Below are 25,194 nucleotides of genomic sequence, written 5' to 3'. Positions count from 1 at the left end.
ATGTAAATATGGAAATTCCATACTAGGAAGAAGAGAACAAAATTTTAACAATTCCTATCAATGGTGAAGACAAGACTTAAATATGCATAACAAACCTTTCTAAACAATCCCTGCTTACCATACTTTTCCTGGTCACCTTCCCATAACTAGTCTTCCTCACCCAGAACTACAAATCTGTTTTCTTTGGTTTTAGCATAAGATGGTATATAAACCCAAGTTCTAAACACCCTTTGGGGTTACTGACTGCTGGGTGCTTCCATGCATAGGAGCAGGAAGCACATGTTAATAACCTTATGTTTTTCTCTGTTTATCTATCTTTGGCTAGTCTAACTTACAGAAACCCACCTGGAGAACCTACAAAAGGTAGAGGAAAAGATTTTTTACTTCCTTACACTCCATTCCATCAAAATGTGTCCTCCCTAAATCTAAAATCATTCCTGAGGAATGGCACTAATTAATTCACATGACAGTGTTAACTAACAATAAGTCATTTCTGGGAGCAGGGCTTGAAATAAGCAGTGGAGAGCTGTCTCTCCAAAACAAGACCAAAATAAAATCAAAGAGTTTAAAATTTTCAGTTTGCAAAATTCTCCTTATGTCTGATTTATTAGAAATGTGTGGATTTTTTCCAAATGTCTCAAAATGCATGAATTAAATGCTTATTACATTAGTTGAAATTAAAATATAATAAATTAATAGGATCTTTGCACTCTTGTTACTGAACAATATGGAATTTGAAGTCAAACGGATAAATGGGTATATAATTTTTATAAAGCAACAAAGAGGGGCCTATTTCTTCCTTGTTCTACTTTAATTGTTTTCACTTGGCAAAACTGGCTTCACGTGTCAGTTCTTTAATTGGCTCTGAAATGAAAGCATTTCCAGTTACTGCATGGTGGGCTAGCTTGTCTAAGAACACCTATAGTCAGAATATTTGCTGAGATCTGAATCTGCTGCTCTTTTAAGCACTGTGGTTCCAAAGTTACAGGATCAGATAGCTTGTAGAGACTATAAAGAAAGATCAGGAAAAACTTCCATGTGATGAGCCAAATTTACCTGTTAAGACTTGAGCTATTTTTTAAATGTTCTGTTATTTTTTAATCAAATGGAAGTTAAAATCCTATGCAATTAAAATAGATTTCTTCAGATTAGAGAGGGAAATGAAGATTTTTATTTTCCTCTTTTCTGTCAAAGTCTGTAGCCTCTACAAATATAGAAATCTGATGTACCTTAGTGCCTAAGGTTATAGAAGCAATCATTTGATACATAAGTATTTTCAGATCTTAAATGTTGCCATTTTTATAGGATTAAAGTATTTTTTTTACAAAAGATAGAGCAGGGCTTGAACTTCATCTTTCCAGTGATCAAATGTTATAAATATATATTGTTAATATATTATGTTTACCTGGCTTCAAAACTAGATAAAGATGGGTCTAAATAACAATGATTAAAGAGATATAAGATACCATGTTACATACTAAGTATCTCCTTCTGTCTTAGGTGAGAAAAAGGATTTCTAAATCAAGTACTCTGTCTTTTTTAATATTTCAAAATTAGCTAGAGATCAAGAATTTAGAAGACAGACAAGAAAAAAGAGAACTATGTCCGAGAGAGTTTAACAAAATGTGCAATACCCTGAAATGAATGTCAGTGGAAAGTGATGGCACCATCAACAGTTTTCCATAGAATGTTTAGATCACTTCCTTTGTCCAATCCTCAAAGGACTCTAATTTAATCTCTCCACAGAATTACCTAAATGGGCACAGTTCAGATAGGAGATCTAGAAAGAGCTGGGATTATTGTGAAATAAGAAGAATAATTTATTCTGAACAAATAATACTCAGTGTCTCTCCAGAAATGGTGTCAAGAAGTGGGAGAACACAGCCCATATGAAGAAATTTCTCCCAAGAGGCTGCCCTGAGTAAATGAAATGTCTTCAGCTGAGTGAAATGAAGACAGGAAAATCCAATCCCTTAGTGGTTTAAGGATTATGCATTAAAACTACTCATTAAAAATTAAAAACAAATGGGATACTCCCATCTGGGTGTTTATTTTCCCCTTAATAAACTATTGAATGACTTTCCCAAGCACTGATTATATACATGACGTTTAAAAATGAACTCACTGTGGATGAATGGATAAAGGAAATGTGGCGTATGTATACAATGGTATACGTATTATTCAGACCAAAAAAAGAAGGAAATCCTGCCATTTGTGACAACTTGGATGGACCTTGAGGGCGTTATGCTACGTGAAATAAATAAATCAGACAGAAAAAGACAAATGCTGTATGATCTCACTTACATGTGAAATTAAAAAAAAAAAAGAAAAAGAATTCATAGATACAGAGAACAGATTGGTGGTTGCCTATTCTTATCACTTATTGTGATCATTTCACAATACATACAAATATCAAATCATTACGGTGTATACCTGAAACTAAGTTGTATGTCAATTATAGCTCAATTTAAAAAAAAAAAGAAAGCAGTATATCCTTGCCGAAGCATTACAATCTTTTCCTGATCAGTTTTAAAACCTCTCAATTTCTCACCTTCATCCATTATACCCCATTAGTTGCTATGTGTTTCTTCTACTACTCAACCCTCAGAATTCTCTGATATTTGGCCATATCTACCTCCTGAGCATAACTTCGCACTGTCCAGGTCACACAACTTCTTTCTTACAAACTATAGTGTAAATTGGGCCTTGAAATGGGCACAGAGTATTCCTGGAGGGAAACAAACTAGCAGACAAGGGTCATTTAAAAATGAATTCATGTCCAGGTCTTTAATTTCCATTTGTACTTTTTCATAAAACCGATTTGTCTGTGGTCAAGGCTTCACGCGGGGTGTCCTTTCACACCTCCCTCTCACTTTTACTGAACACCTTCAGGTCACCAAGTAGGGACTTGTGAAGCTGCCTTTTTCAAAACAACATAACGAGCTCCCATGGCTGCCACCCTCAACATCCATTTCATTAGAAGCAGAATTTATAATAAATTTATACATTTATGCTTAAGAAGTATTTATACTGTTTTTTTTTTTTTTTTCTTTGCTGTACGCGGGCCTCTCACTGTCGTGGCCTCTCCCATTGCAAAGCACAGGCTCTGGACGCGCAGGCTCAGCGGCCATGGCTCACGGGCCCAGCCGCTCCGCGGCACATGGGATCTTCCTGGACCGGGGCTCGAACCCGTGTCCCTTGCATTGGCAGGCAGACTCTCAACCACTGCGCCACCAGGGAAGCCCCATTTATACTGTTTTTGATGAATTGTGTGCTACTACTAATCTAATGACAATTCGATAAAAAGTGTTTTTAAAAAAATATTTAGAGCCTTGCGGTCATAGTGTTTTAATTTATATATACATTTTGATAGAGAAAAGGGTGGTAGAGTGATCAATAGATGACTTTCAAGCTTAAAAATATATTAGATAGAATTCTGTAGAGAAAATGGAAATTCAAATTCTGGGGAAAAAAGAGGATGATGTAAATTCTCCTATTTTTTAATATTTATTTGAATACATTTGAGAGAGTGATATAACAATTTTATTTTACAATTCTACATTTAAAATATACCAGAGGTTACCTCTTCTGCAGCTATTTAAACTTAGCATGAAAAAAATTCAATGTCAATCAGAAAATGTATGAGGTGGCACATGAGTTTAGAAAATTATTTTGGGGTAACACCAAGCAGAAGTTTCAATACCACTCACAGGTCTGCAAAACCAAGTCCCAACATCTTAGTCTGGCATTCTGCCCTCTTTCCAATCTCATCTTCCCTGATAGCTTTTCTCTTTTCCTCCAACATATACCAGCTCCCAGGGAGCACATCTCCACCTAAAAGAGACCTATAGCGTTTTGCCTGGGACATGCTCTAGACTTTTCACCCTTGTTTAAATGTCAACCTCAGCCTAGAACGCAACTCCCCACTTCCAAGCTATTCCTGCCTACCCAAAACTATCCACACCTCGTGTATCAATTCCTCCTGTGTTTCCCAATGTATACAAAGAACTAATGATCTCTTTTCAATTTTCATTTAAAGCGCTTTGTATCTCTACTAGGCAATTACCACAATCTACATTTCAATTACCCCCACCACCCACCACATCATATACAAAAAACACAGTTGGTATCTTTTTGTTTGAGTTGAATAGCAGTAAAACCAAAAGTCAATGTGTTTAAGCAAGACAAACTATAAACTCAGTATTCACAATTCTCATTCTGGCTTTTTCAATGATTTCCTATGTGCCTCCAGGGAAACCTCAACTTTAGATAGTTTATACCTAAGTTTCTGCATTTTAAGCTTGAAGATTATACTCATGCTTTTTTAAGTGTACAGTGTGAGTAACTTTGTAAGGTTGTACAACCACAAACAAAATTGGCAAAGTCATTTTTTTAAAAATTGAGATATAATTGATATATAACATTTTAGTATCAGGTATACCTCATAATGATTTGATGTATGTATATATTGCAAAATGATCACCACAATAAGTCTAGTTAACATCCCTCACAACACATTGTTTTTCTTCTTGTGGTAAGGACTTGTAAGATAGACTCTTTCAGCAACTTTCTAATATACAATATAATACGGTATTATAAACTGTAGTCACCATGCTGTACATTACATCCCTAGGACTTATTTATTTTACAACTGAAGATTCGTACCTTTTGACCACTTTTACCCATTTTGCCCACTGCCTACTTACTTCCCTACCCAATCTGTTCTCTGTTTTTATGGGCTCTTTTTTTTTTTTTTTTCCACATATAAGTGAGATCATACAGTATTTGTCTTTGTTTTATTTCACTTAACATAATGTCCTCAAGGTCCATCCAGGCTGTTGTTTTCTTTATCCATTCATTCATCGATGGGCATCTTACTTTTTATACAGGAGAATTTTTAATGAAGTTAACCAAAAATAATGTGTCATCATTTGCAAATATGAGAGATCAATGATAAGTATTACTAAATTATAGGAACCTAAAATTAAAGCCATTTTTAAGATAAATAAGATACAAGGAGGTCACATGACAAGGCCAATCAGCTGAAGAACAGATGATACTGCTCAAACTCTATGCTAGTATCCAAACTTATCTTCATTTTCCTGTCCAAAATATGAGATCTTCTAAACAAACATAGACTCTACAATCCTAAAAAACAAAAAACTCCATATTCACTAACCATTTTACTAGTCACCTCTCTCAAGCAACAACCAGTAACAAAATGATGAAATTCATTTTAATTTTTTATTCAACATTAAAATATGCAACATGATAAATTCTCACAGTCCATTTCAAAAAGAATATACTATATTTCATCCTTCAGTCATAAAACTAGTCACTTATAGCCCAAAGAGAATAAGAAAACCTGATAGTCTCAGAAACTTCATAGTTATTTGTATGTCTAACCTAACATCTGTTTCCTGTTTATATTTTCACAAGGTATTTTGCATTGCTCAATGTAATTATATATTCTGCAGTAAGAAAAAGTACAATATAAGGCTTCCTTTAGTCCCATCTGGATGTAATAAAGGAATCAAATTTTGAAACGGCAAGACTGTGAAAGGAAACTTCTACCTTTAATCATAACAGAAACAGCTGACTGCCCTTTTCCCTACACCATGACACTTACTAATAACTGTAAGAAAAACACTAGCCACATGTGAAACTCTGAATCAGTGTAGGTAGGATCTGAGGAGCCACAGACGGGTTGAATCTATTTCAAGCTGACTTTACAAAACCCAGTCCAAAGTTGAACGTTTGCAACATTATATGCGGAATGTCCTTTAGGATTCTGATTACATAGTAGCTGAGTAGCCACATCTGTGATATATTACAAAACCAAAGTAGTTGCCAGAAAAGTTGTTAGCATTTTATTTTTTAAGAACTTAACATTTTTGGGGGACTTCCCTAGTGGCACAGTGGTTAAGAATCCGCCTGCCAAAGCCGGGGACACGGGTTCGATCCCTGTTCCGGGAAGATCCCACATGCCGCAGAGCAACTAAGCCCGTGCGCCACAACTACTGAGCCCACATGCCACAACTACTGAAGCCCTCGCACCTAGAGCCCATGCTCTGCAACAAGAGAAGCCACCGCAATGAGAAACCCGCACACAACAACGAAGAGTAGCCCCCGCTCGCCACAACTAGAGAAAGGCCGCATGCAGCAACGAAGACCCAACGCAGACAAAAATAAGTAAATAAATAAAATGTTTTTTTAAAAAAGAACATTTTTGGTTTAGTAAATCCTATAGTCTCAGTAGTCTAAAATGTGAGTCACTTCCATGTCTTTGAGTCTGTAATCACTTTTCTGAGTTAATGAAAATTGATGTATTATGTTAATTTATTAATTAGATATGTAAGGTAATAATTTAACATAACTTTAAGTGACTTATTAAAAAATCATAGAAAGAGAAAACTAAGTGATATATATATCAAACTCCTCTTCCACTGCTACTACTTCTACACAAAGACAAAGATTTAAAGGGGTTACATGACTTGCCTAAGGTCACAGTTACATAGTGCTAGAATTAGGGTTGGAACCAAGGTCTTCAGATTTTCAGAACAGTGTCCTCTCAAATATAAACCTTCTAAACTGTATGGTATGACAGGTAGATTAAATTACACCAAAATGCATTCTAACAGAACATGTGGCTCAATTATTCAATCTGCTATCATACAAACATATCTAACATACATAAAACCTGTACATTCTGAAGTTCTTCATTCTCTTGAACAGGCATTACATCAAGTACCTACTGGAAAAAACCAACGCACAACCAATCCCAACACTTTGCCTTATAGGGGGAGTATTACGCTAGGCCATCTGTTGAAGGGTCTTCCCGTTCAAAAATCTATCTAAGAGAATAGTGGCAACTCTCATACATGGCTGGCAGTTTTATTAAAGCCAAACATATGTCAACCCTATGATCCAGCAATTCCACTCTTACGTATATACCTAAGAGAAATGAGTGCACCTGTTCACCCAAGGACGTGTAGGATAATGTTCATGTAAGCTTTATTCATAATAATTGAAACCTGGAAATCACCCTAGTGTTCACCAGGAAAATGGCTGAACAAACTATGATGTATTCACACAATGGAACGCTTCACAGCAATGGACCTGTAACAAATTCCCAACACACAAAACAACATGGATGACTCTCACAGACATTCTGATGGGCAAAAGACAGATGGCAGCACTACAGCAGAGCCCAGGTGAATCGTGGCATCCCTTTATCTCTGCTCGTAGTGATTAGTTACCTATAAGCCACTCCTACCCCAGACACCTTGGAAAGTCTCTCACTTCCTCAATGAGTTCTGCTTCACTCCCTCACTAGATCTCTTTCTCCTTCCCCATGAGGACCCTAGACTTCATCTTGCTCTATTAATCATGAGATTTCTGATAAGCAAATCCTTAAAAGTTGCACTTGCCTGATCCAAAAGATGCCTTCATAAAGAAAAAGAAAGAATAAGTTATATACTTTCAGATCTGATACATTATTTTAAGGTAAAATTCCAAAATTCTGATATAATAATAGTAATATTAATAGCTAAAACTATTAAGTACTTTCTGTATGTCAGGTACTATTCTAAGATATTAATTCATTGTTCTAAGATATTAATTCATTGTTCTACCAATTCATTGTTCTATTCATTGTTAATCTAATCCAGATAAGACAAAATCTTACATTTATATAGCATCCCATAGGGCACTGCTGATACATTGTTTAATATTCTTTGTACAGGGTAACTGCTATTATGCCCCAGGTGATATCTGAAAACGTCAAAAGCCACAGAAATGTGAAAAATTCCCTCAGTGCCCCACACAAATCAGCCTCACATTCAGGACTATATCAAAGAATGGAAGCATAGAAGAATGGAGAAACAGAAGTAGGTTATTGTTATTCCTGCTTTCTTTTGACAACTTCTTTACAGAAATAGTAAGGGCTTTGAGGGACTAAGTTCTAGGGATCTAATGTACAGCATGGTAACTATAGTTAACAATACTGTATTGTATAGTGGAAAAGTTGCTATGAGAATAGAGCCTTAATATTCTCACCATAACAAGAACAACAAAGTGGTAATTATGTGATGCGAAGGATGTGTTAACTAACCTTGTTGTGGTAAGCATTTCACAGTATATATCTGAATCAAATCATCACATTGTACACCTTAACCTTACACAATATTATATATCAATTATATCTCAAAGTTGGAAAAAAAACAAAAAAGGGTGGGAAAAGTTATGTGTATACTATACTGTAGTCTATTAAGTGGGCAATAGCATTATGTCTAAAAAAGTGCACATACTTTAGCCAAAAAATACTTCACTGCTAAAAAAATGCTACTCATCAATCGTCTGAGCCTACAGCAAGTCGTAATCTTTTTGAAACAGTTTTATCAGAGATCACTGATCACAGATCACCATGACAAATAATAACAATGAAAAAGTTTTAAATAGTGCAAGAATTTGCAATATTTAAAATGTGTCTCTGTGTCAGCAAAATGTGCCACAGAGACACAAAGTGAGCACACACTGTTGGGAAAATGGCACCGATAGACTTGCTCGATGCAGGGGTGCGACAAACCTTTACATTTGTAAAAAGTACCATGTCTGTGAAGCACAATAAAATGAGGCATGCCCATATACAAAAGAAGAGTAGCTGGTGCCCTGGGAGACTTGAAAAGGCTCACTAAGAGAACAGAGAGTGCCCCAAGCCCAGGGAGACTGAGAGTGAACGCTAGAGGTACGTCTGAGGCCTCACGAAGCCAGCCACCAAAATGATGCCCAATTCCTCTCCAGGGTCATAGGTGGGGAACCAGAATACTCTGTCTATGCAATAATCATTCCTTGAATAAGAGAGAGATCTTCTTGATGTGGTTTTCCGTAGATTTCATTTTTCTACTGTATCATTTGCAGCACGAAAAGCATTTGCAAGTGAGGAGGGCCATGCTATCCAAAAGAAATGTTTCGTTCTCAGGTGTTAGGTAGAGGATGCAAATTCAGTAAGTGATTCCCCACACTCACTACAGAAACAGAAAGCTTTTGGGTTCCAGGCCTCTCTGACACAGGCTTATATAAATATGATACAACTGTCAAAGCAAGTACTGGGATGATTATTTCATACCAAATACCAGACAACGGAATGGCACAACAATTCTTTGAAATGCTATTTTTTTTCTTTTAAGTTCTAGGTCACATCAAGTAAAATGAGTTTGCAAAGATTTTAGAAGGCTCAGAATTTAGAGGTCAAATGGAAAAAATTTAAACCTATCTCATTCAGCTCAGCCCCTTCAAAATGGTGTTTCTTTTTAAAAAGACTGAAATATAAATAGAGTGATCAAGATTCAACGAATTTGCCAGATTAATGACAAACTGATTCAGACTCAGGTCTTCTACTTCTGTGAACACTTCAGTACGGTCATGTCCCATTAAGTTAGAAGGATAATAAATAAAAACATCATAAAGATACTTCAACAAAAATGTTGGTAAAGAAACCGAGGAACTTTAAAATCTGCATTTACTTTCATGAGAGTAAAACAATGCACTGCAAATTTCAAAATGACTCTTTAATTCCTGGAGTTACATATCCTCGAATTACCAGCATTTTCCAGTGTTGTTTTTCTACAAACTCTAGAGTCTATAGCTATTAATTCTAACTTTGATATCTTTTTAGTTTAGTAAAGCAGCATCGACAGCAAACATCTTTCTGATTAACAAATACCTAATCAATTGATGTGCAAAGCTTTCTGGAAGACTACAGAGAGGATGGAACATGGCATAGTGACAGGGACACCATCTCTCAAGAAAACAAAGCATTTTCTTTCCTTTTCTTTGGCCACTCCACACAGCATGTGGGATCTTAGTTCCCCAACCACGGATCGAACCCGTGCCCCATGCAGTGGAAGCATGGAGTCTTAACCACTGGACCGCCAGGGAAGTCCCCAAAACAAAGCATTTTCATGAGAAGAGATCTACAGTAGCTTCAACAATATAAAAGACAGTGACTGTGGAAGTTGAACTATCTATTAGAATATAAATAACGAAGTAGTATTGGGTATGGTTTTTAGAAAAAGAATCAATAAAGAAAGAGAGGGAAGCAACTAAATGTCATATGCAAGGTTCCGTCTGAGTAAGCCACAGTATCCTCTGTGTGGTGCCCACAGCTACAAGTATCTAATGAGGTATGCGTTTTAGTCTCCAAATCTCTGTGCTTTCTGTGAGGGTGTTGTTTGTTACAGGCCACTGAGAGACTCAATTAATAGTGATCTTTTGCTGTCAGTAACCTACTAATGACATGAGCTCCTCCCCAAAAGCTTTACAAGGGCAGATGGAACCATAAGTGATTGACGGTACCTTTGACATGGAACACAAAAACTAAGGAAGAATACTGAGCTAACCCCATACACTTATGGCCTGACACATACAGAAGCAGCCCATTTTAAGGCATAAGTAATATTTAATGACATCAGCAGGAATGGCAGAGTAAAAACCTCTGAAAATCCTCTCCTACCTAAAAGGCAATGAGGACAGTGACAAAAATGGTCAGAATCAATTTTTTTCAGAACTCTGGAAATTAACTAAAGGCTTACAGCAATCTGACGAGTGTTTATTCCAGAAAAATGGAACAATCTTGGTAAGAACAGAAAGTTATGTGGCATTTTAAACTGGCCCTTTTCTCACCTCTCACTTCCCAGTTCTGTGGTAGCCCTGAAAACCAACAACCTTCAATCATGGTGAAAACCAGCAGTCTGGCAGCCACTGAAGGGGGCAGAAGAGGGTTGGAGCTCCTTCAAAGCCCCATTCCCAGAAAAACTGTCAGTATTTGCCCTGTGCAGTGGTTTTGTGGAAGACTCTACTCACATGGCTTTCTTATTTAACCTGACCTGGCACTCACCCAGTAGAAAAGCTTTTTTTTCCCAGGGGCATTTGTCAAAAATAATCATCGCAATTGCTTAACATCATGGCTGCCCGGGGCTGCAAATAACAGAGCAAATAATAAGCAAATCAAAAAGCATAAAAGGAAAAGCTAGGGAATGTGATGTCCAGAGGGGATTTTGAAGCACACGGACACGTTCCTGGGTATCTAGAAGGCCATGTGCACGCACAAGGACGTGTGCGTGTCCAGGCTGTGCACCTGTCCAGTAAAGACATGAGAAGGCCCTTAATTCTCACCTCTGGCTAAGTCTGAGGGTCTACACAAACAGGAAGTGCAGGTGAAATGGAGGTATAGGCAACCTGAGCACTGAAGGATGCTCCAATATGAACAAAGGGCTCCTCCACAAAGACAGACTTATTGGTTCCAGGTTTTAAGGAAATCTCTGTCCAATCATGAGCTGACTACTAAGCTAATTTGATAGAGACTCCACTGGCCACATATAACAAAGTAGACTTTACTGAATTAATTAAGAAAAGTCACTAAACAAACAACAACAACAATGACTCCTGTCAAGAGAAGACTATCTGATTTCCAGAGCTGCCACATTATATTTAAAAGGATATTAAAATAAATAAAATAAAAATAAAAAAACAAACAAACAAACAAAAACTATGTTGGGCTTCCCTGGTGGCGCAGTGGTTGAGAGTCCGCCTGCCGATGCAGGGGACACGGGTTCGTGCCCCGGTCCGGGAAGATCCCACATACTGCGGAGCGGCTGGTCCCGTGAGCCATGGCCGCTGAGCCTGCGCCTCCGGAGCCTGTGCTCCACAACGGGAGAGGCCACAACAGTGAGAGGCCCGCGTACGGCAGGAAAAAAAAAAAAAGTATATTTAAATGTCTAGTTTTCAACAAAAAATTATAAAATGTGAAACACACACAAAAGCAATCGATAGACACTCTCCCAGCAAAAGCCCAGATTCTGAACATACTTGACAATGACTTTAAATCATCATTTTAAATATGTTCAAAGAAGTAAAGACAATCATGTTTAAAGAACTAAAGAAAACCATGGGAATGATGTCTCACTGAATTAAGAATATCAATAATGAGACAAATTATGAAGGAGAACCAGATAGAAATTCTGGTATGAAAAGTAAAAGAACTGAAGTAAAAAATTCACTACAGGGGCTCAGCAGGAGACTTGAGCTGGTATAAGAAACAATCAGCAAACTTGAAGACAGGTCAATTGAGATTGCTTGGTCTGAGGAACAGAAGAAAAAAAACAATGAATAAAAATTAACAGCGCCTCAGAAATCTGTGGGACACCATTAAGCATATCAACATACATATCATATGAATTCCAGAAGGAAAGAAAAAGGCAGAAAAATATTTGAACCCATAATGGCCCAAAACTCAGAAATCTGAAGAAAAACAATCTACGTAACCTAGAAGCTCTACAAACTCTAAGTAGGATAAACTTAAAGAGATCTATACCTAGCTATCTCATAAACTGCTGAAAGATAAAAACAATCCTGATAACAGCAAGAGACAAGCATCTCATCACGTGTAAGGGATCCTTAGTAAGATTAACAGTTGATATCTCATCAGAAATCAGAGGCCACAAGGCAGTGGAATGACATATGCAAAGTGCTGAAAGACTGTTAACCAAGAATTCTGTATCCAGAGAAGTCATCCTTCAAAACTGAAGAAAAAGATAAGCTATGCCCCGATAAACAAAAACTGAGAGAATACTTTTCTAGGAGACCTGTGTTAGAAATACTAAATGGAGTCCTTCAGGCTGAAATGAATTGACATTAACTCCAATCCACATGAAGAAATAAAGAGCACAGGTAAAGGTAACTACAAAGGTAACAGTATAAATGTGGTTTTTGTTTGTAGTTCTTGTTTTTATCTTATCTAACTTAAAAGACAACTGCATAAAGCACTAATTATGAATGCGCTGATAGGTGTACATTTTACAAAGATATACTTTGATAACATCAGCATAAAGAAGGGGAGAGGGAATTGAGCTATATATAGAGGCAAAACTTGTGTATCCTGTTACAAAGTTGATATTAACCTAAACTAAACTGTTATAGATTAAGACACTAAGGTAACCACTAAAAAAATAATTTTAAAGATTATATATATGAATTAAAATGGCACATAGAGAATATCTATTTACCACAAACGAAGGCTGTTGTGGGTTGAACTGTGTGTCACAAGAAGACACGTTGACGTCATCATCCCCAGAACCTGTGAAAATGAGCTTCTTCGGAAATATAGCATCTTTGCAGATGTAATCAAGTTTAAATGAGGTCATACTGTATTAGGGTGGACTCCAATCCAGTGACTGGTGCCCTTATAAAGAAGAGGAAATTTAGTCGCAGAGAGAGGAGAATACCATGTTAACGCTGAAACAGAGATTGCAGTGATATGTCTACCAGCTAAGGAATGCCACAAATTACCAGCAACCACCAGAAGCAGGGAGAGAGGAACGGGACAGATTCTCCCTCAGAGCCTCCCGAAGGAACCAACCCTGCCAACACTTTGATTTGGGACCTCTGGCCTCCCAAACTGTGAGGATAAATTTCTGTTATTTTAAGCCACCCAGTTTGTGGTACTTTGTTACAACCACCTTAGGAAACTAATACAAAGACAGTAATAGAGGAATAGAGGAAGAAAAAATAACAAGGATCTATTGAGGTGGAAAGACAAAGCTTGGCTATATAGTAGCCAATTAATGAAAAGATTAATGTCTGAAATTTCAACTGATCAGCATTTAGGCAGACATTCCATATGACTGTATGATAAAAAATTGATGTAAAGCTTGCTTTTTAGATATATTTTAACATGTAAATATGGAAGTTACTTCTTTGTTGCCATATATTAGAGACACTCTAATCCACAATACTTTCTCTAGTCAAACACTGCTTTACAAGCAGCAAACTTTTCGCAGTGTTTTTAAAATCACAGAAAAATGCATGCTACAAAAAGAGACAGAATAGTTTTTTTCCCACCTAAACTAATGAATAACTGGAGAACTTTCAATATTACTCTAAATAGTTTGACTTCTCTGGCCCACATGCAGCATCTTCTGATGCTAAAAATGATTCATTACACAAACACCGTTCACGCCCATTATCATCAACGTGATAGTTCTGTTCAACACATACAAATAAAGGTGTTCTTAATCATATAAAAATGCTTATGTTTCCAATTTAGGGCACAATCATCAATTACTGTTAAATGACATTAAAGAATTTTGGACTTAAAATTTGGAAGCTTAACATTTTTATGTGGATTATTTTTGTGGTAGACAAAGGAAGATGTGGGAAAAAGAACCGATGCATATTGGATCTAGAAACAACAAACAATTTAGTATATTAAAAATAAACACAAGCAAAGTAAGGGACTGCATTTTACTTTCTGAAAAATACGCAGAATGTCCCTCAAGTATTCTCTGAACCATTAACTTCATTACCAACCTTTCTGTTCTACACCATGAATCACGAGAAAATTCCATCACCCACCTGATATAAAATATGAAGATTTCATTTTACTAAGTGCTGAATTAGCAATGGCCTAGGGTAGCCTTTCATAGGCTATCAGAGCAAAGAATCAATACGGAAATGATCCTAGTACCAAAAGAAAAGTGTAAGGAAAAAAGTACATTGAATGCCTTATGTGTTAGCCATGCTCTGTGCTTATGAAGGAAAGTCGAAGGCAGCTTTTCTCCGTGGTTTGAGCATAACTGCCTTCCTAAATTAATGAGAAAGATAAAGTCCACAGATGGTGTATTGTGGAGTTTGAACTATACTAATTTCAACAGGTGACATGGAAGTCTTCTTAGCTACTCCTATGAAATTAAGGATCCAGGGAAAACAGCAATGTGAAACGCCTTTTAAGATGCATATTAAACCATCACGTATCTAATGCCCTCCTTTAGAAACTGAAATGTACACTAGAATACTAAAAGATGAAACACGAATATTTTGTATGCCACAATCAAAATTTGTAAATTTCCAGCCTTCTAGTATCCTAGAATTATATTTATAATTCTGAAATATTAAAGTGTTCTGCTTTATTGGGTTGGCCAAAAAGTGCCAAGTAAAAGTTTTTAAGTAAAACTAAAAGACACATTTTTCATTTCCACCAAGAACTTTATTGAACAACGTATTCACCCTTTTGTTCCACTGCCTTCTGCCATTTTTCAGGCAACTTCATAATTCCATCTTCCCAAAACTTTTTATCTTTTTGAGCAAAGAACTGTTCCAGGTGCCTTTTACAGTCTTCCAGAGAATTGAAATTTTTTCCATTAAGAGAATTTTGTAGAGACCTAAATAAATGGAAATCCGAAGGTGCTGTGTCTGGTGAATATGGCAGATGAATCAGAACTTCCCAGCCAAGCTGTAACAGTTTTTGCCTGGCCATCAAAGAAACATGTGGTCTTGCGTTATCCTGATGGAAGGTTATGCGTTTTCTGTTGACTAATTCTGGACGCTTTCAGTTGGTCTGACTGGGAGCAGTACTTGTTGGAATTAATTGTTTGGTTTTCCAGAAGGAGCTCATAATAGAGGACTCCCTTCCAATCCCACCATATACACAACATTACACTCATTGGATGAAGACCGGCCTTCGGTGTGGTTGGCGGTGGTGCATTTTGCTTGTCCCATGATCTCTTCCGTTCCACATTATTGTACAGTATCCACTTTTCATCGCCCATCACAATTTGTTTTAAAAACAGAACGTTTTCATTACGTTTAAGTAGAGAATCGCATGCAGAAATACGGTCAAGAAGGTTTTTTTCGCTTAACTTACATGGAACCAAAACATCAAAGCGATTCACATAACCAAGCTGGTGCAAATGATTTCCACCGCTTGATCTGGATATTTTTGAGTATGTCGGCTATCTCGCACATGGTATAACACTGATTGTTCTCAACTGATGTCTTGATTTGATCGCTATCAACTTCAACTGGTCTACCCGACTGTGGAGCAACATCCAGCAAGAAATCTCCAGCATGAAACTTTGCAAACCACTTTTGACACATTCAATCAGTCATAACACCTTCTCCATACATCGCACAAATCTTTTTTTGCGTTTTGATTTCATTTTCACCTTTCTTGAAATAATAAAGCACAATATGCCGAAAATGTTGCTTTTTTTCTTTCATCCTCAATATTAAAATGGCTACACAAAAACTCACCAATTTTGGACTTCCCTGGTGGCGCAGTGGTTAAGAATCCAGCTGCCAATGCAGGGGACACGGGTCTGAGCCCTGGTCCGGGAAGATCCCACATGCTGCGGAGCAACTAAGCCCGTGCGCCACAACTATTGACCCTGCACTCTAGAGCCCGCAAGCCACAACTACTGAGCCTGCGTGCCACAACTACTGAAGCCCATGCACCTAGAGACCGTGCTCTGCAACAAGAGAAGCCACCACAATGAGAAGCCTGTGCACCGCAACGAAGAATAGACCCCGCTCGCTGCAACTAGAGTAAGCCCGCATGCAGCAACAAAGACCCAATGCAGCCAAAATATAAATAAATTTTTAAAAATTCACCCATTTTGATGTCTTTTTTTAATGCACACTGATATGACAGCTGTCACATACAATCTAACAAAATTGTTTAGGATGAAGTTAAAGAAAACTAAGTGCTACTAGAGCCAAGTTTTTTTCTTACAGAAAAAACTAAATGAACCTTTTGGCCAACCCAATATATATATATACACACACACACACGCATGTGCACACACACACACAGACACAGACACACACACAGACACAGACATGGTTCCAGATGTTTGACTATGACACCAGTTTCTTTATAAAGCATTTGCTGAGGCCTTTTTACTTATCATCTTGACCCATATTTTATCCCTATGTCCCTACATTCTTTTCGTTTCAGGAAATGATCATCTCTTTTGGCAATGAATATCGGTATGTCTCTGGATTTCACTGGTAAAAAACTTAGGCCAATAGCAAGAGATAAAATGATATTAGTGGTTGCAAAGTTCAGATAGTTTTTATCACAAAGTGGATTAAATCGTATTATGATAATCAAAGCCAATTTGACTATTTATATTCCTCTGCTATCTGGTAATTCAGAAATTGTAACTGAGGGCAGCAGGGAGGCCCACAAGGAGGGTCTCTGTATAAATTACTACTGGCCATATAAACAGAATCTTAAAACAAGGCATTTTCCATTGTTCTCCCCCAAAAGACAGAGAAACGCAATATTTTCAACATGAGAAACATTCATGCACAAAATAGTTCATTTTCCCCCGAAAACATACCTGAGATGATAAGCATAAAATAAAATTCCTGATGAAACTGATGAGTCTGTGGCTGTGAGGACAGCAACAAAGAGTTATTTGTTGAGATCAAGTCTATCTATTTAAGAGCTCATTTCTTTTCTGGGTCCTCTGGCCTGCATGTTACCCTGAGGCTTAATCACCCAGACAGAACGTTACAAACTGAAGCTCAGTAGTCATAAGCAAGAAGCTATGGAAGTTTTTCTGAGGAGCTGTTGGGTTCAAGAAAAGCTGAGGCTTCTTGGGCAGGGCTGGGGTTAGGAGCTGAAGCCTGAAGAGGGAACAAGTGAGGATCACAGGATGGAAAGGGGTGAGATACAAGTAGGCGCAGAGGTGCAAATGTTTTGGTAGAAGGGCCAGACTGAAGCTTTGCTGGTGCTCAGATCCGGATCCCTCCAAGGAGGAGCAGAGGTGGAATGTGGGGTAGAGCCCACAATCATGCTTACGTGGAGTAGCATTTAAATTTCATGGTTTATCACAAGGAGTCAAGGCATTCGGCACATAGGGCTGGGGCATAACCCCCATTCCTTTCCAGGGGGGCTGCCCTCAGCTCTCATAATTAGGCCTGATAAGCTTTTTATTAAGTATATGAATCCTTTTAATATTTGATGGTTTCTTCCCCCTAAATTTTCAGATAGGCACAAACGTTGGTTTCTAGTTTTAGAGGTTTCACTGATCTCTCGAAATCTATTCACAAATGCCAGGTTAAGAATGAAGTAAAGTGCTGATGATTCTAATCAGTAAGAAACGGGGTACCAACAGTCACACAAACCACACTGACGAGTTCCAAAAGCTATAGTACGTGGATGGCAGAAATAAAGGATTTTTCCTTTCCATTTCCTTGCTCAAAACGAATCACTGAGCATGTCCTTCTACTCACCAAAAGGGTGAAATAGTTTGTATACAACAGCACAAAATCTATTTGCATATTTTTCTATTATTCTGGAAAGTATAACCCTTAAGGAAAAAAAAAAATTTAAAGACACATGTGAACTGTTGACTTCAATTTGGAAATTCTGTATTCCTCTGATGAAACATAAGCACAGCAGGTATTGTGTTTGCTATTATTTTGAAACTATGAGGCATTTTTCAGAAGTCTGCCAAGCCAAACATACTATTAATGTTCATAAATTACCATGCAGCAAAAGTCCTTGACATATATCTACTGTCTTACCAGATAAATTAATTTTGCTAAACGTACTATTAGATTGGAACATAAGGTCATTTAAATAGAAGTAAATATACAAAAATCAAGGGTAGCAGGAAACTGACTTGTAGTGACTAAAAGATTTCTCAACCAAAAACAGATGGAACATTTAAAATACCACTATGATTAACCTTACACAATGTAACACATATAAGTAACAGAAATATACTAAATATAAATCTTTAAAGAACTTATACATTTTAATTCAAGCTGAATAAAATGTAGCATATCAATGTGAATATGAGTGCCAATACTCAGCAATATTTTACAGAGTAATAGAAATTTTAAAATAACCAATTTGCTTTATTTATAATTTGAATGTAGGAAAAGTCCTTAATAACAAGCATTTGCACTCCAAATTAATCAACTTGCCCTCCCTGTTCCAGGCTGTAAGTGATGCACTAAAATTCTGATATGACTTTAAGACATACAGGCATTTTCAAGGAAGATAACAGTTATTTTAAATTATTCATAACACAAGGAGAACCAGAATAGCTTAGATAAATAAAATCCACAGATAATTCCCATATCCCTTTCTGGTCAACAGCTTTAATATCTTTTCCCTACCAGCCAACCCATAAAATGAAAAACAAGACAAATTGCCTGATTTTAATTTCTCCTCCTTGACCATCCACTGCTGACTTCTCTGATGGAGACTATAAAAAGCAGTGAAAGCTAAGAAGCAGGAAGAAGAAGAAAGAAGCTAAAAGCCTAGATAATCTACAAATTCAATAATCATATAATGAGCTCATTTGCTCTAGGTAGTCCTAAAGATACTATCTGTCACTACAATATTTTAGCAGGGCAAATAATAAAGCATATCCCTTAGATGGATTCTCCTCCACCATCTAGTAATTCTTCACAAAAGTGTGACTCGGGCTTCCCTGGTGGCGCAGTGGTTGAGAGTCTGCCTGCCGATGCAGGGGACATGGGTTCGCGCCCTGGTCTGGGAAGATCCCACATGCCGCGGAGCGGCTGGGCCCGTGAGCCATGGCCGCTGAGCCTGTGTGTCCGGAGCCCGTGCTCCGCAACACGAGAGGCCAGAACAGTGAATGGCCCGTGTACCGCAAAAAAAAAAAAAAAAAAAAGAAGACTCAAAAATCGAAAAAAAAAAAAAAAAAAAAAAGTGTGACTCATAAGTGAGAAACACATATGACAACCATCCACAAACTCTTCCAAAACTAGATGCTCAGCCCAGATATGAAGGTACCTCAATATGTATAAGACATGCAGTCAAAGAACAGCTAAACTTAGAGCCATCACATCATTCCATACACATTTATTAAGCGCATGTCATCACAGGCACTGAAATGCAAAGACAAACAATACAGCCTCTTCCTACAGATGGTAACAGTTTTGTTGGATTTACGTGTAAATAAGTAATGATGCACCATGATGAGTGCCCACAGAGATAGGCTGGACAGAGTCTGACAGAGCATGGAAGGAATCTAGGAAATACCTGAGCTGGCTTTATGGAAGATTCAGTATAGCAGAGAGCATTTTAGAGTCAGACAAGATTAGAAACCCATTCAGCTGCTAATTAGTTATGTAATTTGGCCAATTATTAAAGCTTTCTAAGACTTGGCTTCTCAATAAGTAAAATAAGGATAATGTTATCTATATAGCTAGCTTATTGTAAGAAGGAAAAGAGATAATATGTGTATAGCAAGTAGCATGGTTTCTAGAAAATAATAAACGCCCAATAAATTGTACTGATGTTATTATAATTATTATTAAGCAGTGTTGAATAATGTTACCAGTGTCTTCTGGTGCCCAGGTACCAGTAGCCATTGCATCACTGTCACTGGCCACATCACACCTGGCTGGGTTCATATGTGTTATGTTCAGTCTGAATTAATACCTTAGCTGTGGGCTACCTACAACGCAGAGGGAAGAACTAACAATGTAGTTTCAAGAGTAATCAAATTCACAAGCTGCTCCACCTAGAAGGTCAGAGTTCATTAAACAGGAATACGCCAGTGTTATTATCTTAGCGATATCAACAGGAAAGCAAACATAGAGGGAAAATATCTCTTATGTGCCACTATAGGGGCAATATATTAGTCAACATATATATTAGTCAACATATGTATTTCCATTAAGAACCCGTTTTTTTAACGGAAAAGCCCAAACGGACATTTTGGCCAACCCAATAGTAGCAAATATTAGTGTACCTGATTAACTCAATACTAACAACTGTCATCATGTGGTAAGTATGAAACGGGAACAAGTTAAAGTAAAAATTGCAGGAATATAAAATTTGTGGGATCTTCCCGGATCAGGGCACGAACCCGCGTCCCCTGCATCGGCAGGTGGACTCTCAACCACTGCGCCACCAGGGAAGCCCAAGAACCCGTTTTTTTAACAGAAAAGCCCAAACGGACATTTTGGCCAACCCAATAGTAGCAAATATTAGTGTACCTGATTAACTCAATACTAACAACTGTCATCATGTGGTAAGTATGAAACGGGAACAAGTTAAAGTAAAAATTGCAGGAATATAAAATGGTAAAAAAAATACAGGCTACACAGGAGGCCTCATAAGGGTAGCAAAGGGAAGAGCAAACAGGGACGTAGTGGAGGAAGCATCTTAAGGACCCGGTATGTCATGATAAAGAGCTTATCTTTATTCTATGGGTAATGAAGAGGTATTACAGACCTAAGATGAGGTAAAACATTTTTTAATCTACTGTTTTATCTATTGTTTCTACCTCATATCCAAATTTAATAAGTATTACATAAGCTTATAATTCTGTTTCTTCAATTCCAGGGTGTTTTCCCACCATATATATATGGTATACATATATATAGATATGTTTGAGATATCTTTGACACTTATGTCATCATTTAAAATGAATCCCATATGGTTTTTTAGGGCAGTGACAAGTTAAAAATAGGGTTTGTAGGTATTCCAATTAGATACTTGACTTTGCCTGTTAGGGATTAAGAATTCTCCCTCCTTTCCTTTTATTCATTACACATTTATTCAATATCTACTATATAAAGTGCCACACACAATGTTAGACTCTCAATTAAAAGTTAGACGTGCATCCTACGTTAAGTGTGGTATCTTCTGTCCCTTGGAAGATTTAATAAAATGTATTTTCAACAGACCTATTTTTCCACACCATACGTTTAAATAATGATAGAAACGTTGGTATTTTCCTTTAAATGATTTCCCCTTTAAACTGTGCAATTAAAAAAAAAAGCTGGTAAAAGAGTTTAAGAGAAAAATCTCAAGAGTCAGGTGAATGTGAAGTGAACATAACCAAGAGGAAGGAAAACAGCCCCGTGAAGTGCTCGATAATTAAAGTCTGTAGCGTGAAGCATCTTCCAGAAACACAAGAAGGCTGGGTCCTACCAATACAATTCGCCAGAAACCCTCACCGTAAGTGTATTAAACCATCAGAGTAGTTTTTCAAGAGTGGCTTCCTTCTATCCTGGCAGTTAAAAAAAAATCATCACCTGTCATTCACTGGTGTTATTTCTCCCCCCATTTTCAGCTTTTCCCGCTTCTTTTTTTTTTCTTATTGATGAATTTTCTTCAGCACTTTAGGTAAGTCAAGTAATTTCTTCAGAGCAGTCTCAGCTTAGTGAGAGGAAAATGGGGAAATACGATGCATTGTGGGTGCGGGGTTAGGCTCCATGGGGTTGGCTCTCTTCCCTAATGTCCTCTTTCACACTTGGAAGCCAGTGATGCCTGTGGAGCTCAGATACCTTTTCTGTTACAGAAGGATGTGTTTGTAGGACACTGCGAGCTTGAAGCTCTGCCACTCAGAGAAGGATGAGAACCCCCACCAAGGTGTGCAGGTCTTGTCAAAGCGACAGAGGAAGACTTGAAAAGCTCTTGCTTCCAGATACTTGGGTTTTCTCGTTCTAGCACATCTTTGTGTGTTTGTCTCCTTTGGTTCTGTTTCCTCTGGACTGCTCTCTCCTTTGCTGTGGAACCACAGGATGGAATTACTCCCTGCATATCAAGTGGAGGGGAATGGGTGGCTTTCTTTGGGACAAACTCTCACCCTTGAAGCTCATTTACTTTGTCATCTTGGGCTGCCTCTTCTGGCCAGACGACTTCAAAGTCCAAGATGGCAGAGGGGCTCTACAATTTAGTTTATGAAAAAGGCTCTTCCTTTATTCATCTTTTATTCATTCATTTATTGAGCCACTAGTGGGTGGGGTAGATCAACACATAGATGTGACAAGGTCCTCGCCTCGTGAAAATGAGAATGTAGGAGGGAAGGCCAACATTATAGATATCTTAAAGCAAGAATTTTTTTTTTTTTTTTGCAGTACGCGGGCCTCTCACTGCTATGGCCTCTCCCGCTGTGGAGCACAGGCTCCGGACGCGCAGGCTCAGCGGCCATGGCTCACGGGCCCAGCCGCTCCGCGGCATGTGGGATCCTCCCGGACCGGGGCACGAACCTGTGTCCCCTGCATCGGCAGGCGGACTCTCAACCGCTGCACCACCAGGGAAGCCCAAAAAAGCAAGAATTTTTAAAAGGTAATTTTATGACAATTGTAACTTGCTGTCACTCTAAGTATAATCTATGAACTAAACACCTGTGTTCTTCCAGGTAAAGCGTAAAGCTACATTTACCGTCCTCTGTTGATTTTTAGCAGCTCTTCTGGAGCATCTATTCGGAGATCAACAACTCTAGCACTATTTTAGATGCTGAGCATTAGGGTGTGCTATAAACGCGACACTGGTTTATGCAATCTTGCAATTAATTAAAGGGTTGAGTTTATTCCAAGAGATATTAGGTTTCTCATCACAGAGCCAATACGTGATTTTTTTCCCCTTGTGTTTACTCCGCACCTGAACTGCTCTGACTGTAGCCCCACCTGAACTGCTCTGACTCTAGCTACTAACGTTCTCTTGAAATTTGATAAGATTTTTTAAATCCAAAGAAACTGGGGTGTTATCAGCTGTATATTGGCAGGGCTTACTTCTCTTCCTACCCACCATATATCCAGCACATCTCCTGATCTTCATGATGGATGCCTCACATTTACTGCAAACATAGCAAGACTGCTATAGCTCTTAGCAGATTTGATTTTTACAGAGAATCACTGGCTTTTTCAAGTGCCACGTCAAAGGGTTAAGTAAAAACTGACATGCCTGTGGCTTACTTTTAAATAGCAAATCATAATAGTCACACACTGTCCAAAGTTAACATATAAATCACACACCTTTACTAAAAAGATCTGGTTGGGAAAATGTGAATAACAAAATTGAAATCGCGAAATTTCTTCATTATTTATAATTAATGATCAGATTGCGATCCACTCTGTTTTCAGAATTTCTAAAATAGGGTGCTGATAGCACGGTGGCTTTTCAACAACCTCAACAAGTATAGGCCTCAAATCAAATCAACAGAAATAATCTTTGAATATTCATTCACATTGAATTTCAGCCATTATACTTGCTAACTTTTAGAATTCTGAAATGTCATTTTTCTGTACAAACTAACTGCAAAGAACACAACTGATAAAAACATAAGTGAGTTGTTTCTGTACTTTGCACATGACTCTCCAACAGCACTTACTAGATTTCTTATTCTTAACTATGGACCTAACAGCATAATCTTGTTTCTCAAATAATAATCATGGATCCCAGCATATACTTTTTCATTTACATGGTTGCTCCGTTGTCCATATTCTTTGCTCATATTTATTGTATCATTTGTCATCAAGTACCACAGTTACTTGTACACACATCCATTTTCCTAGTTTAATAGTAAGCTACTTGAGGGTAGGCACTCTGTTCATCCATGGAAGGTATAAAAACAAAACCAGAGATCTTGCATTATCATAACTCCTTTTTTCACAGCGACCACAAGAGAATCAAGTGGAAGACTACAAAGCTCTACATCTCCTGGATTTCATTTTTCCCCTAACTATTGCCAGACAAAAGAATCAAATTTAAAACATCCTTAAACTCCACTGCACAGTGTCCTCATTGGTAGGGCTAACAGCAGTTCAGATAATGCAATGTTCACAGTTGGTTGCAAAATCAATGCAACGTGGTAGCAGTCCTGAAATACACACGGGTTATAGACAGAGGAACTGAGGCAAATCTATGCATTGGAAAACTGAAGGGCTGTAAGGAAGAAACAAAGAACTGGGACAAGATGGCAAATACTGGAAAATCTAGGCAACATTAATTAATGGTGAGGAAGCAGAAACAAGATGTGAAGACTGACAAAGAAGGGACTTGAAATTCCCGATTCATTCTTGGTAACGTGGGACCACAAAAAAAAAAAAAACGTGAAAGCGATTTTAAACGACACTCGTGTGATGGTGCTGAGGCTGCCACGTTGTCTGGATTGGTCTGTCTCTGTGTCAGCATGGAAATGGGGTGCTTTTCCTTACCTCCAGATGCTCTAAAATATAGGGCGGATTTGTCATGCCAAGCCTCAGCATTGCTCCCTCCGGAATCACTTCAACCAGTTTCCACAGCAGTGCGGGAAGACTGGTGCCAATATCTCTGCCATAAGCCCCTGTGTCTTCACTGGTCAACCATATTTCACAAACACCCTCTGTGAATCAAAGGAGATAATTAACAAATCTGTTGCAGAGCCGTTTCCTTCATCATACAGCTGCTCACTCTTTTTAATGCAGTATTTCTCAACACTGATATGCAGGCAGCCTGGGTATTCAATTGCAGAGAAAAAGCAGCTTATCCCATGGTGGCACTGGGTCATTAAGTTCATTTTATGAACACCAGAGAGTTGCAACAATGCTGTAAATTATCAGTGCGTCCTATGGAGTGATTAACATTTACAGCCA

General features: G+C 37.9%; 1 protein-coding gene across 1 annotated transcript in view; it reads right to left on the bottom strand.

Annotated features, from left to right (window-relative positions):
• The window catches only part of CDKAL1 (CDKAL1 threonylcarbamoyladenosine tRNA methylthiotransferase), a 624,055-nt gene that overhangs the window by 234,829 nt on the left and 364,032 nt on the right, over positions 1-25,194 (bottom strand). The window contains exon 10 of the mRNA XM_024740415.1: positions 24,778-24,944. Coding sequence (XP_024596183.1) covers positions 24,778-24,944 — 167 coding nt within the window. The remainder of the gene's footprint in view (positions 1-24,777; positions 24,945-25,194) is intronic.

This window comes from Neophocaena asiaeorientalis, unplaced genomic scaffold (genome assembly GCF_003031525.2).
Source record: "Neophocaena asiaeorientalis asiaeorientalis breed wild unplaced genomic scaffold, Neophocaena_asiaeorientalis_V1.1 scaffold273, whole genome shotgun sequence".
NCBI lineage: Eukaryota > Metazoa > Chordata > Mammalia > Artiodactyla > Phocoenidae > Neophocaena > Neophocaena asiaeorientalis.
The sequence above is the reverse complement of the archived record's forward strand: the minus strand, read 5'-3'. Positions and strand labels throughout refer to the sequence as shown.